This window comes from Rhinoraja longicauda, chromosome 8 (assembly GCF_053455715.1).
Source record: "Rhinoraja longicauda isolate Sanriku21f chromosome 8, sRhiLon1.1, whole genome shotgun sequence".
Taxonomy (NCBI): domain Eukaryota; kingdom Metazoa; phylum Chordata; class Chondrichthyes; order Rajiformes; family Arhynchobatidae; genus Rhinoraja; species Rhinoraja longicauda.
In genome coordinates, this window is record NC_135960.1 from 56,933,097 (window position 1) to 56,945,891 (window position 12,795).

Below are 12,795 nucleotides of genomic sequence, written 5' to 3' on the forward strand. Positions count from 1 at the left end.
GAAGAAGGGTCTCGACCCAAAACATCACCCATCCCTTCTCTTCGGAGATGCTGCCTGTCCCACTGAGTTACTCCAGCATTTTGTGTCCATCTTCGATTTAAACCAACATCTGCAGTTCCTTCCTACGCAGACTTTATTATTTGACGTCTGATTTTAAATGTTGACAGTGGCTGACCTTCGAGTACTGCAGCAGGGTTTACATCCATTTTGGTGAGTCCGCTAAATATTTTGGACCTGTTGCCTCACACCATGTATTTCTCAGACTGATTAAAAAACATGGCAGTGATTATAATGTCTGCCATGCTCGGTACTGCATCAGCATTTACCCGGTTCAAAGTGGCCACAGAAGCAAAACAACACAACACAAGAGGAAAAATCTGTAGAAAACCAATCCTAACACAAACTATACTCTACTTTATCCGATGAACATGGCTACGTAGTCTTTCGGTGAGAGGGTTTTAATCCCACAGTTCCAGGGTTTTATTTATTGATGCCAGGGAATGTTACATCATCGTGCACATCTGTTGTCTAATGTCTGCCAGAATGAATCGATTATTTTTAAGTAGATATTATTCAAGATAAACTAATTACATACATTACAATGTCCTGCATTTGATGGGCTGCCAGATACATTTGGATTAAATCCGGGTAGATTTAACAAGAGTTTTTGTGTTGCTATTGATTTTTGTTAACCATTGGATTTATTTTAATTTAATACGAGGCTGTAAAAGTGTCCTGACCCTGAAGCGATTGATAAGGTCGTATCGGGTGAACAGCTCATGCACGATGAACTTCAGTGCGTGGTCTCCACTGGCTTCATTGAGGGCGAACACATTAAATGACCACTTATCAACATCCTGCGGAAAGAGAAGAGATAGAAAATGTAGTCACATTCGTCAATTTTTTCCAACCTCGTCATAAGTTTTAAAATTAGTGTCGCCACACACCTTTAAAGTAGATATCACTGCTGCTGGATAAGTCAGTCCTATCATGTTCGATGTCCTTCGGTACATCCTTGAATTCAAAACACCAAGGAAGATACAAAAATGTTGACAACAGATTTCATCAGCATCCCTAACATCTAATCTATAATTCCCTGCTTATTTCAGTAACAAAGACAATGGGAACTTATGTGCAGTAAGATATTATTAAACTGCATGCAAAAAAGGGAATTTCACTGTACCTCGGTACATGTGACAATAAAGTAACATTGAACCATGAAGCTTGGATTATCAGTTTTCCTTTAGCTCAATTATTAATAATATAGTTTAAAATTGTTTCATTCAAGAGCAATGAGGAAAAGGATGATGTTTGTCAGGTTCTGCGTGGATGGCAGTATCTCCTACACAATGTCACAAGTTGGCAAATCATGTACCATGAGATAGATATTCCTATACGAAAGTTAGGAGAAAATTATGATGTTGTATCATAAACATAGAGAAACGACACAAAGTGCAGGAGTAACTCAGCATGTCAGGCAGCATCTCTGGAGAAACTGGGTCGGTGATGTTTTGGGTCGGGACTCTTCTTCAGACTCGTTTTGGGTCAGGACCCTTCTTCAGACCCTTCTCCAGAGGTGGTGCCTGACCCGCTGAGTTACTTTGCAGTTTGTATCTTTTTTTGTAAACCAGCATCTGCAGTTCCTTGTATCTTAAACATACATGGTCAAATACAAGAATTCAAATGTTAATTTAAATGTGTGGCCAACAGGTTTTTGATGAAGTTTCAAAATGTACATTAGTTTCACAGACAAACATATTTAAACTGTGGTCAAAGGCAAGTTTCAGAAATGTCCTTTGCCTAATCTTTTGCTGCATTTCCCTCTGTACCTCAGTTGCTTTTTTTAAACTTGCTCTTTTTTTGCTAAGTTTTGGCACGACAACTTAAGCATGCATATTCTTTTTGGGGGGGTTTCCAAATTTACTGAGGAGGGGGAGAGTTGGTATTAGTGGTAGTTTTGATGGTGATGGAGGTGACTGCAGCAAATCAGCAACTCTGACTTGTGTCTGAGCACAAGAGAAGAGTCTGCTTCTCAAGATAGCCCAACATAGTGATCTTCTAAATACAAGTGAAGCCACAATCAGCACGGAAGCATGGATTAACCCATTTGGACATTGCGGATATACATTTGAGAGATTGTATGCTGAATATAATCTCCATGGGGTTTATCCTGATGCATTTGATGAAATTTACTTCCCTGTTAAATCCCGTAATGTAAGCAGATACCAGTTACATTGTATTATCTCTTCTGCACTCACTGTGGTTTGCACTCCCATTCAAAGGCTTGGGTATCATTATTGTCATCCACTTATAAACTTGCATTGTAAGTTCTGATACAGCAGTAAAGTTAATTGCTCTATCTATTGTACTTGAACGTGGCATGATTGCATTTATGTGCAGCATTATGTGATCTAGACACTAAGTGTTGGAGTAACTCAGCAGGCCAGGAAGCATCTCTGGAGAAAACGAATGGGTGGCATTTCGGGTTGGAACCTTTCTTCAGACAGAGGTGGTGCTCTCCTTAGGTTTCATGAAGGAACCCATCTGAAGAAGGGTTCCAACCCGAAACGTCACCCGTCTCCTTTCTCAAGGTGTGCCCTTTTATTCTTGAGTATGCCCTCTTGTCCTAGACTCTCCTACTAGTGGAAACACCCTCTCCGCATCCACCCTATCCAGGCCTTTCACTATTCAGTTGTTTCAATTAGGACCCCCTCATCCTTCCAAACTCCAGCCCAGTGCCATCAAATGCTTATCATACACTCATCACAGAATCATAACATTGTACAGCATGGGAACAGGCTATTCAACCCAACCCATCCATGGCAGCCAGTGAGAACCCTTCTGCATTAATCTAATCATCCCATTCTTAGTCCATGGCCCTCTTTACCCAAGAATTCAAGTGTTCATTGGAAAAGCGGTCAGTAACCCAGCTTTACCCATTCTCTCAGGTACTTACCATTCTCTGAAGGTCATCCTATTATCCATTCTGAATCTCTTCCCCCTTCCCCTAAACCTATGAGCTCTATTTTTTTCATCCTCTGATATAGGGAAAGTGTTTCCTCCAGTCAACCATATCAATGCCCCTCATAATTTCACACACCCCATTCGGGACCATTTCATTTCTTCCACACCAAGCAGTGTGCAAATAGAGCCGAAGGGCCTGCTGCCACGCTGTATGACTCTATGACCTTAAGGCTCCATACTACTTGGAGCTCGAATATCATAGCATTGCGAATTCCCGTCCGTGTACCTTTCCACGAAAATGCCGGCTTGAACAGCGTGAACAATGCTGCGGAACCTTGGCTTCTCCACGGGTCGTCTTCTCATCACGCCCATCTTCCTGGTGAAGGTGGATGCCAGCCAGTCCCGAACCTCTGATGGCACGGAGTCTGACTGGATATCACCCAGTTCGTCCTCAGTGTCCAGGAGACGCCTGGTGAAGAAACAGAGAATAGGGCTTCACACCTGGAGCTTCTGTCCCTAAAGAAACAGTGAGGCACAACCAGCCCGTTGAGTACTTTGATAATTTAGCTCGAGCAAATGAGCTGCCTGAAAGAAAGAAAGTAAATCTTTCTTCAAAATTACCTTAATTATGACCAATATTCTACAATGGATTAAAATCCCTGCCATGTGCCGCATGAATATCATTTTTTTGAATTGTGTTTCCTCCTTCTCCTCATTGAGTGCAGTAACTTATCTGACTTTTTCTTTTACAAACATCACAGACATATTTTAATTACATGATATTTTAATCATCAAGCCAAATTGTTTTCCAAATTGTTTTCCAAATTGTTTTCCAGCATGATTCATACTGTTCCATTCAATGCATAACTGTTACTCTGTTAACAATAATTACATAATGGTTCCACCAGTCAATGTGCTCAACTCTATCTACCTTCTATTGGTGCAGTTATTTAAAACTCTTCTGAATCTCTTTATTTTTCCTTCTGTTCTTTTTGTCTCCTCTTATGATACTATTTATAAACATGGAAGATGTTGCTTTTTGATTCTCTTAATATGTAATACATATCTCCAATTTCAAAATTCCTTGTAAGACACTGTTTCCATGTTATTAATCTGCAATATTATGTTTTGCAAAAGATGCCCCAACATTAAGCAACATCCATTACACATCTCTTGTTCGTCTTCCAGTTACAACTTCCAAAAGGCGCAGGACTGTACCTTTACCTTGTAACTACAGAATGCCCTTTTAGACACCAGTGGAAACATCTTAATATTTATTCCACCATACCCCCTCAGGATGAATGTTTCACCCCGAAGATCACCCCTCATTCCTCTAAACTCCAAAGAACACAGCTCCAACTTGTTTAGCTGCAGGTGATAGAGCAATATCATCCAAGTTATTAGCCTCAATATAGACATTCAATTTCAGATGAATCCTTGATTTTGGACTCAAGGTAGCAATGTGCCGATGTTTTTGGTGCATGCCTCTAGCATCTTCAAACAATCTTCGTGTGGATATCACACACAAAACAGCTAATTACATGTCAAGAACTTCAGGGATCAGACAAGTGTAATATAAGGGTAAAACAGACTGTGTGAGCTAAAATGTAGTTGTCAGCTAAATTGGCAGCACTGCATTTCGAACCCTGCTTAGGAAAACAAGGATAGGATAAGCTTTGCTTTCCCAGAGACATCCGAGACTAGCTCGGTGTCTGGTAAGACACATAACTCACGCCATTATGGTACCAAGGAGGATAGCTAGTTTAACACATAATCCCCTGTTGTTCTTAGAGATAAAATTTATTATATAAATACATGCTTCTACCATAAGAGCATGAGCTTCATCTTCGGGGAGAGAAAAGTTCTTCACCAAGGAGAGAGAAAGAGAGTTTTTCTGTGTTTTTCTTGTGTTTTGCTCGAATAAATAGTTATTTGTGCTCTTCACCTTGTAATTTCTCCAATCATTGATCTGAATCCTTGAATCCTGCATATATTTCATTACAACAAGCGCAGCTTAACTCCTTTTCCTATTTAGGATAGCTCTGCCTATAATTTTTTACAGTCATATTAGGATGGGAAATGGCTGCCTCTAATGGTCTGATAAGCATAAAACATGATAACTGAAAGATGGGTAAAGGCACAATTATTTTCTCTTCCAAAATTTGTTGTTAAGAACTGATAATATAGTCAAATGCAATATTAAAATAGATGAATGCAATTAACTAAAGCTAAAGATTTGAACAAAGACATCACAGAAGATATTTATAGTTTTCCAAATCAAGAGTACTTTGCAACTAATCTTGCATGAGCACAGTGAAAAATAGATTCATTCCACCTCACACACAGACACAGCAGAACTTTGTGGTGGAATGCATGTGTAAGGCTCTAAGACATAGACAGCCAGACTTTAACATCAGGATGTATTCGGATCAGTCACCTGTTATCGACACAAAATGCTGGAGTAACTCAGCAGGACAGGCAGCAACTCTGGAGAGGAGGAATGGGTGACGTTTCAGGTCGAGATCCTTCCTCATCAGACTGAACGTTTCGACCCGAACCGTCACCCATTCCTTCTCTCCGGAAATGCTTCCTGTCCCGCTGAGTTACTCCAGCATTTTGTGTCCAACTTTGGTTTAAAGCAGCATCTGCAGTTCTTCCCAACAGTCAGCTGTTATTTGCCCTTTTTTGATGGTGTTTTCCTTTGACGAAGTAGGCCACGCCAATTCTTGTCAAAATACACACAAAATGGGCATTATGAATAAATCACCTGTAAAACACATTAGGGTGTCAAAATTTAAAGGCTATAACTCACCTTGTCTCGTCAATGTAAACTGCTTCCAGTTTTTACCACTCGTGGCTACATTTTTGACCAGTTCTAATGTGTTGATGCTGAAAAGCAATCCTTGCTAGATTTTCAAGCATAACACAAATAATTTACACAAGTTGAGATTTTTTTCACTGTGCTATGTTCTACAACAAGCAACTAATTTAAAGAGGAAATCAATGTAAAACTGTCAAATATCATAATGAAGATGGTACACACTGAAAATCAAAAGGAAAATATTTCAGTTCAGAACCCTTAACACAGGCAGTAGCCCTAAAAGTTGCACAAACCCACAAATGTTTTTCCAGTTATTAATTCTAATACCAAAAAGATCACAAGATCTGCAATCTTATGTAAATCTGTACCTAAAAAAAAATGCCCTTTTAATATTGTGCAATTTTTTAAAAATTCATTCCAAGGGATGTAGGCTTTGCGGGCTGAGCCAAAAGTATTAATAAAATGTTTGTTTTCAGATTGTAAACAGGGAAAGCAATTTTTGTCAACATACCACACAAAATGAGCATTAAAGACTGTGAATAAATAACATGCAAAGCACTATAGGGTGCCAAAATATAAAGGCAATAAATCACCTTGTCTCATCAATGTAAACTGCTTCCAGTACCGAGGCTGCATATTCAATATTCTTCTTTAAATCTGTCACGTTGATCTCACCTCTCTCGAGCTGTTTCACCAGACATCTTAGCCTGAAATAGAAAGAGATTACATTATACATCTTTTAAACCCACAAAGAGGGGTTACTCTCCCATTTTTTACACCACTTTATCCTAAAGGGCTATAAAGTCTTTATTAACAGAAGAAGAAGCATGAAAAGTGAGGGCATCTCTTTCAGTTGATGTTCTGCTAATAACATCAGGGCTCTGATCCTAAGAAAGGTATTACAAAAAGTTTAAACTGAATCTGATAAAGGGACTTCTTCAATTGCAGTGGCAATGGATCGAGTTACAACTGTACTGTCGCAGAGTTATAGCACTTTATAGCACTTTGGAGATGTAGATCAACAGTTGTGGTTGCATTTTAACTTGCATTTGCACCATTGTATGTGCTATACTATCTAAGCTTCAGGTCAGTAATGCTTTTCCCCTTTGAGCTATTTCAACGTATTCACAAGTGCTCCATTCTTTTCGACTTCATGAAGTAATTCTAAAGAATTATCAACGAATACTGAAGATTGAACCTTAACTTTATAGTCTGTCTTATCTTCATCCTGAATATTAATCTATTTTAAAAGGAGAGAAAAGCCTTCACATTGCACGCAAGTGCTGTACCAGGAAATACACCTTTCATAACTTCCACACAAATACCAAGTAAGTGTGATTGATACTTGTACCAATGGCTAAATGATATTTGGATTTCTGCCACATAAGACAATTGTTCCTTGCAGCAAAAGATAAGAGGAAAATATTGAATATTGTCTGTGCTCATAAGCATGATGGAGTCTCATCAGAGAAAAATTGGTTAGATTATTCTGGTGGAAGTCAAAATAGGTTTCAAAGCATTGATGTAAGTCTATTGTGTAATTAAATCCAGCCCTGTGAATGCAGCTAGTAGCTGGTAGGCTGAGAAAACCTCCAAAGAGCAAGGCACTACATTTACTGATATCCAATGCAGGTGGAATAATATTATAGTTTGATTTAGAAATTCTTTAAACCTCATGGTAAACCTCAAAGACAGGGGATTCAAATAGGAGAGCTGCCAAAAACACCAGCTGGGATTGTGACACATGATAAACATGAGCCTATTTGTCTCAGTGAAGGGGGAGAACAACATTTCTGCAGCCTGCTCATTAAAATGTAATGATTTCAATGTTCACCCAGTTCTAAACATGCATTTGTAAGCTTTAGCACATTACAATATGGCCAAATTTCCTAAGTGGCATAGACATATTAAAGTTTTGCTTCTATCAGTTAAAACTAGATGCACCTCTTAAATTAAAGTCTCAGGAGGAAGTCAGAAATTGTGGATTGCCAAAAGATTCATGTGGCAATGAGGGTGAGAGCCTACACCACGATGTTCTGAAGTTACCTTTGCTGGAAAAGGGGAGAGATATTGGGATCCACAGGGATCCAGGCTAGGCTCAATGGTCATATTCAGAGGATGGTGGAAGGAGTTTGCCGTGGAGGCCAATGCTGGATAGAATGGCCCAGGAAGGTGGATGACCCCAGACACATGGTCAAGGTTCTGGGAATGGAGCTACGAATGGCATGTCCCAGAAAACACACCTTCAACCCCACGCATTACTCAACGTGGTACAATCCCGCCACAGTACCTGCAACTAACATTCATCTGCGTTGGAAAACGTACCCTCTCTGTAAGTCCCACAGAGCCTACGTGTATAGCCAACTCTTCAACATAACATTCATGTTTGTCAGATTCAGATGCACAATTGCCTAGACCCTGTTGAGTGTCACAAGCCACCAACACCCCCTTCTGTTGTGGGGTAGACTGACTCCCCTCCCCCACCCCCCACCCTCCCTCCCCACATCTTTGCACATCCCCAGTCCTTTCCACTCGTCACTTTAATTTCATGTATCTTGGGTTTTATGACTGTTGGCAGATCAATTTCTATCGTACCATATCGCATCATACCACCAAAGTGCTCCAAGTAGCAGGAATTTGATTTAATGCAATACTCCACTACATCTCAGAATGAGCATGGCTTCTGTCACATGGACTTTGCCACATCTGCTTGGGTTGTACAGGGAAGGGAAGAGTGACATGATCAGCCTTGTCATCCAGCAGCTTTTTTTACTTTGGGTGAAAACTTCACAATAGACTGCTGCATCATGACCTCATCCAGGATATCAGGCATGGAACATCAGGGCATGTTGTGCATGCGGGGCAATGAAGGAATGGAATCACTTCAACTAGAGGCAAGCCTACAGGTGTGGGGTCTGCAGAAACCTTCTCCATGTTGTCAAAGAGCATCTCTACCATGATAATGTAAGTCATCATGGTAGATGATGCTATTTGACTATATTTACGGGCAAGCCTTCAAACACAAAAACAAAACAGAATCGAGAAAGAACTCAACAGGTCAGGCAGCATCTGTGCAGGCAAAAGGTGTATGTGGAATGATTTTGGTCAAGAGGAAAGACGAACAGTGCGAGGGAAAGGTGAGAGAGCTGTTGGTAGGTGGTAGGTGGAAGCAGATGCAAGAGGGACGAGGGGCAGGTGGAAGCAGATGGGAGAGGGATAGGTCAGTGGCTGCTGGGTGATGGGTGGAAACAGAGGGGAGCGGTAATGGGCAGATGGAACCAGGCATGGGAGGGGATGGGGAAGGCAAAGCTAAAGAAAATTATTTGGACAGATGTGTGTGCGTGTGTGCGTGTGTGTATATGTGCGTGGACATGTGTGTGTGCATGCGTGCATGCGGGTGAGTGTGTGAGTGTGTGTGTGTGTGCGTGTGTGTGTGCATGCATGTGTGTGTATGTGTGTGTACGTGTGTGTGCGTGCACATGTGTGTGTGTGCATGTACACTGCATGCTACATGCATCAATAGAGCCATGTACATTGCATGTTACACGCATCAATAGAGCCATGTACACTGCATGCTACATGCATCAATAGAGCCATGTACACTGCATGCTACACACATCAATAGAGCTACAAATGTGTGAACATAGTTGGCATCTCAGTCCACCCCTGTCACCAACCCATTGCCGGCATCGGGGTCAAATTTTATGCTTAACAAAAGAATCATATAGGCTTCATTCCTCTAATCACTTAGCTTTCCACTGCAATTTGTATCTGCTAATTTTCTTACAGAAATCATTTGAGGATATCATGCGACTACTGAGAAACTTAAGAATATGATTAAATCTCACTTTGCTGCTGTGAAATCCATTAGCATGTTGCATGATACCATCCATGACTTCAAGTGCCGTGTGGGGATTTTCATGCTGTTAGCATTCCCGGTTATAATTGTGTGTCCCACAGTTAGTTCCTGAGTAAATGAATATCTCCGAGCTTAAACACACAGAAACGGAGCATATTTCCAATTCACAATATGTTTCAAAGATTATACATGCATATTTCATATCACTTAGTCTAACTACATGGAATTAAAAGAGAACCTGGGGCATTTTTTCCATTATTAAAACTTTATGTATCAGTAAAAATGTTAATTTGCAGGATTATTGGAATGCTGCCTAGATTAGTGGTTATTGAGCGTTTGAACAAACTTAGATTGCTTTCTCTGAAATGTCAGAGGTTGAGGCATGGAAGCATATAAAATTATGAGTGGCATATATTGGATAGTCAATCAGAACTTTTTCCTGGGTATCAACCAAAGGGAAGAGCTTTAAGGGGAGGTGGGTAAAGTTTAAAGGAGATGAACCAGGCCAGTTTCTAACACAGCAGGTGGTGGGTGCCTGGGATACGCTGTCAGGGGCAGTGGTGGAGGAAGGTGCATTAGTGGCATTTGGATAGGCACATGGATATGCAGTGAATGGAGGGATATGGTTTACGAGCCGGAGAGGAGATTCGTTTATCTTGGTATCATGTTTAGCATGGACATTGTGGGCTGAAGGGTCTGTTCCTGTGCTGGACTGTTTAATGTTCTACATGTTCACTGTCATATAGTTTGTAACGTTCTAGCCTCCATGTAACAATGTTCTGAATTCAAGTCAAACTCCATGGACGTCAATATGAAGATCCAGGCACAGACTCTAGCCTGGCAGAGTATGTTTACCACTGCGTTCGAGGTGCCTTCTTTCAGATGAAGCATTAAATTGTGGTCTGATCTGCTCTCTCATGTAGAAAAGATTTTTTGCACTATTTCAAGGGAAAATGGAGGCATCATGGTTGGGGTGCAGTATTTGTTCATTGCTTAGTATGACTAAAAATATGTGCACATTATGACATTATTATCAATATTTGTACAAACCTGCTGTGTGTAAATTGGCTGACACATATCTTTTTTTTAAATAGTTACTTCGGTGGATAAAGAATTAGGGATGTCCTGAGAGGGGCGTGATAGAGGCTACAGCAAATCAAATCTTCCTATTTCCTTTTAAGACCACTACTGTAAGGATAATGACAAAATGGATTATTTATGTTTGGTTGTTATTGCAAATCCTTCCCTAAGAGACAAATGCAAACCTAACTCCAAGCAACAGGGACAATTTGCCATTTTAAGCCGAATAAGAATATTCTGTGTGGTGTCACTTACTTTTATTCACTGGCCTGATGTAGCTCGAACAATAGTTTGAAAACTTGGGAGTAGGTTTGGTGAGATTATTTATTATGGGCCGACAAGATGGTGGTGAAACAGGAAGTTTTACTTATGGAAGTAATTCAGTGTCAGATTGTATATATTTTGTTTTAAACAGAAAGAATAGAGAAAGTAAATGTTGTGTCAGTTTGGATTAATTGGTGGTAGAATTTCCTTTGAGTTCCAGGTTATGGGTCCAAGCTGCAGTTCAGAGCATAAACAAATGAAGTGAGGCAACTGTCTAATGCTATACTGAGAAAGGGCAGCATTTGCACATGTCCTATCCTTTGTGTAAGATTACAAAGTAAAGTCCATGATGACTGTCCCAGTAAACGAGGGGGGTGTTAAATATGTCAAGGCAGGTATAAAGGAACATTCAGAAGTTTTGGTATGCTTGTCAACATTCTCTTTTCCATTAAAAAAAACTTAACTAGTTCAGACACAAAATCATGGAGTAGCTTAGTGGGTCAGGAGGCACCTCTGGAGAACATGGATAGATGATGTTTAGGGTCAGGACCATTCTTCAGACGCTAAAGTTTCTGATGCAAAGTCCAACCCAAAATGTCACATATCCATGTGTTTCCAAAGATGCTGCCTGACTGACTGAGTTACATAACCAGCATCTGCAGTTTCTTGTATCAGTTTATTGCTAGTCAAGCTGAAAACAAGAAATGTAGATGCCGGCTTACATAAAGGGACACAATGTACTGGAGTAACGAAGCAGGCTACTTTTTTAAAGTTTTAAAATATTATGTTTTTGAATCTATTGCATTTGCCTCTAGAATATTATTTTTAAATGACAAGACACTCCAATGTGGTGATCCAGGTAGATCATACAAGAAATGAGGGAGGCTGGAATGCAGGCCGAGCAAGTTAATAAGAAGACAGATGGAATGTTGATCTTCCTTGATAGAAAATGAAGCAGTGGAGTAGGTGAGTCTGGCTGCATCTGTACAGGGCCTGGAGCCCACTCACACTGTATACCACAAAGGGCAGCACAGTGACACAGTGGTAGAGTAGGTAAGTCTGGCTGCATCTGTACAGGGCCTGGAGCCCACTCACACTGTATACCACAAAGGGCAGCACAGTGACACAGTGTTGCTGCCTTACAGTGCCACAGATCCGCTTTCTATCCTGACTACGGGTGCTGTCTGTATGTACACAGTTTGTATATTCACCCTGTGATCGCATGGTTTTTTTTCCAGGTGCTCCAGTTTCCGCCCACGTTCTCAAAGTGTGCAGGTTTGTAAATTAATTGGCTGCTGTAAATTGCCCCGAGTGAGTAGAATGTGAAACTGGGATAACATAGAACTGGTGTAAGTGTGATCGCTGGCCGGCATGGATTCGGTGGGCCGAAGGGTCTGTTTCCATGTTGTATCTCTACACTAAACAATGTTTGGTGTCCTTATTTAAGGAACCACACATTCTCTTGGTGATGGTACAGTGATAATTCACTCGGCCAATTACTGGGATGAGGTAGTTGATGAGTGAAAGGTTGCGAGGAATCAATCTGAACCATTGGGAGTCTAGAAGAAGGGGAGATGACTATTAGATACTCAGGATCCTTGACAGGATAGATGCTATGAGGATATTTACCTTGTGAGATAATTAAGGACTGATATAAGGGGCCTGCCACTCAGGACTGAGATGAGTTCATTTCATAGGTTCTAGGAGCAGAATTAGGCCATTTGGCCCATCAAGTCTACTCCGCCACTTAATCTTGGCTGATCTATCGTTCCCTCTCAACCCCATTCTCCTGCATTCTACCCATAAC

At 40.7% G+C, this 12,795-nt stretch overlaps 1 protein-coding gene across 4 annotated transcripts in view; it reads right to left on the minus strand.

Moving 5' to 3' along the window:
* pde1a (phosphodiesterase 1A, calmodulin-dependent) overlaps positions 1–12,795 on the minus strand; it is a 366,356-nt gene that overhangs the window by 44,380 nt on the left and 309,181 nt on the right. For all 4 annotated transcript variants that reach the window (XM_078404063.1, XM_078404065.1, XM_078404064.1 and 1 more), the window contains 4 exons: positions 6,379–6,492; positions 3,251–3,433; positions 948–1,014; positions 741–857 (listed from right to left, as the gene is read on the minus strand). In XM_078404063.1, coding sequence (XP_078260189.1) covers positions 741–857; positions 948–1,014; positions 3,251–3,433; positions 6,379–6,492 — 481 coding nt within the window. The remainder of the gene's footprint in view (positions 1–740; positions 858–947; positions 1,015–3,250; positions 3,434–6,378; positions 6,493–12,795) is intronic.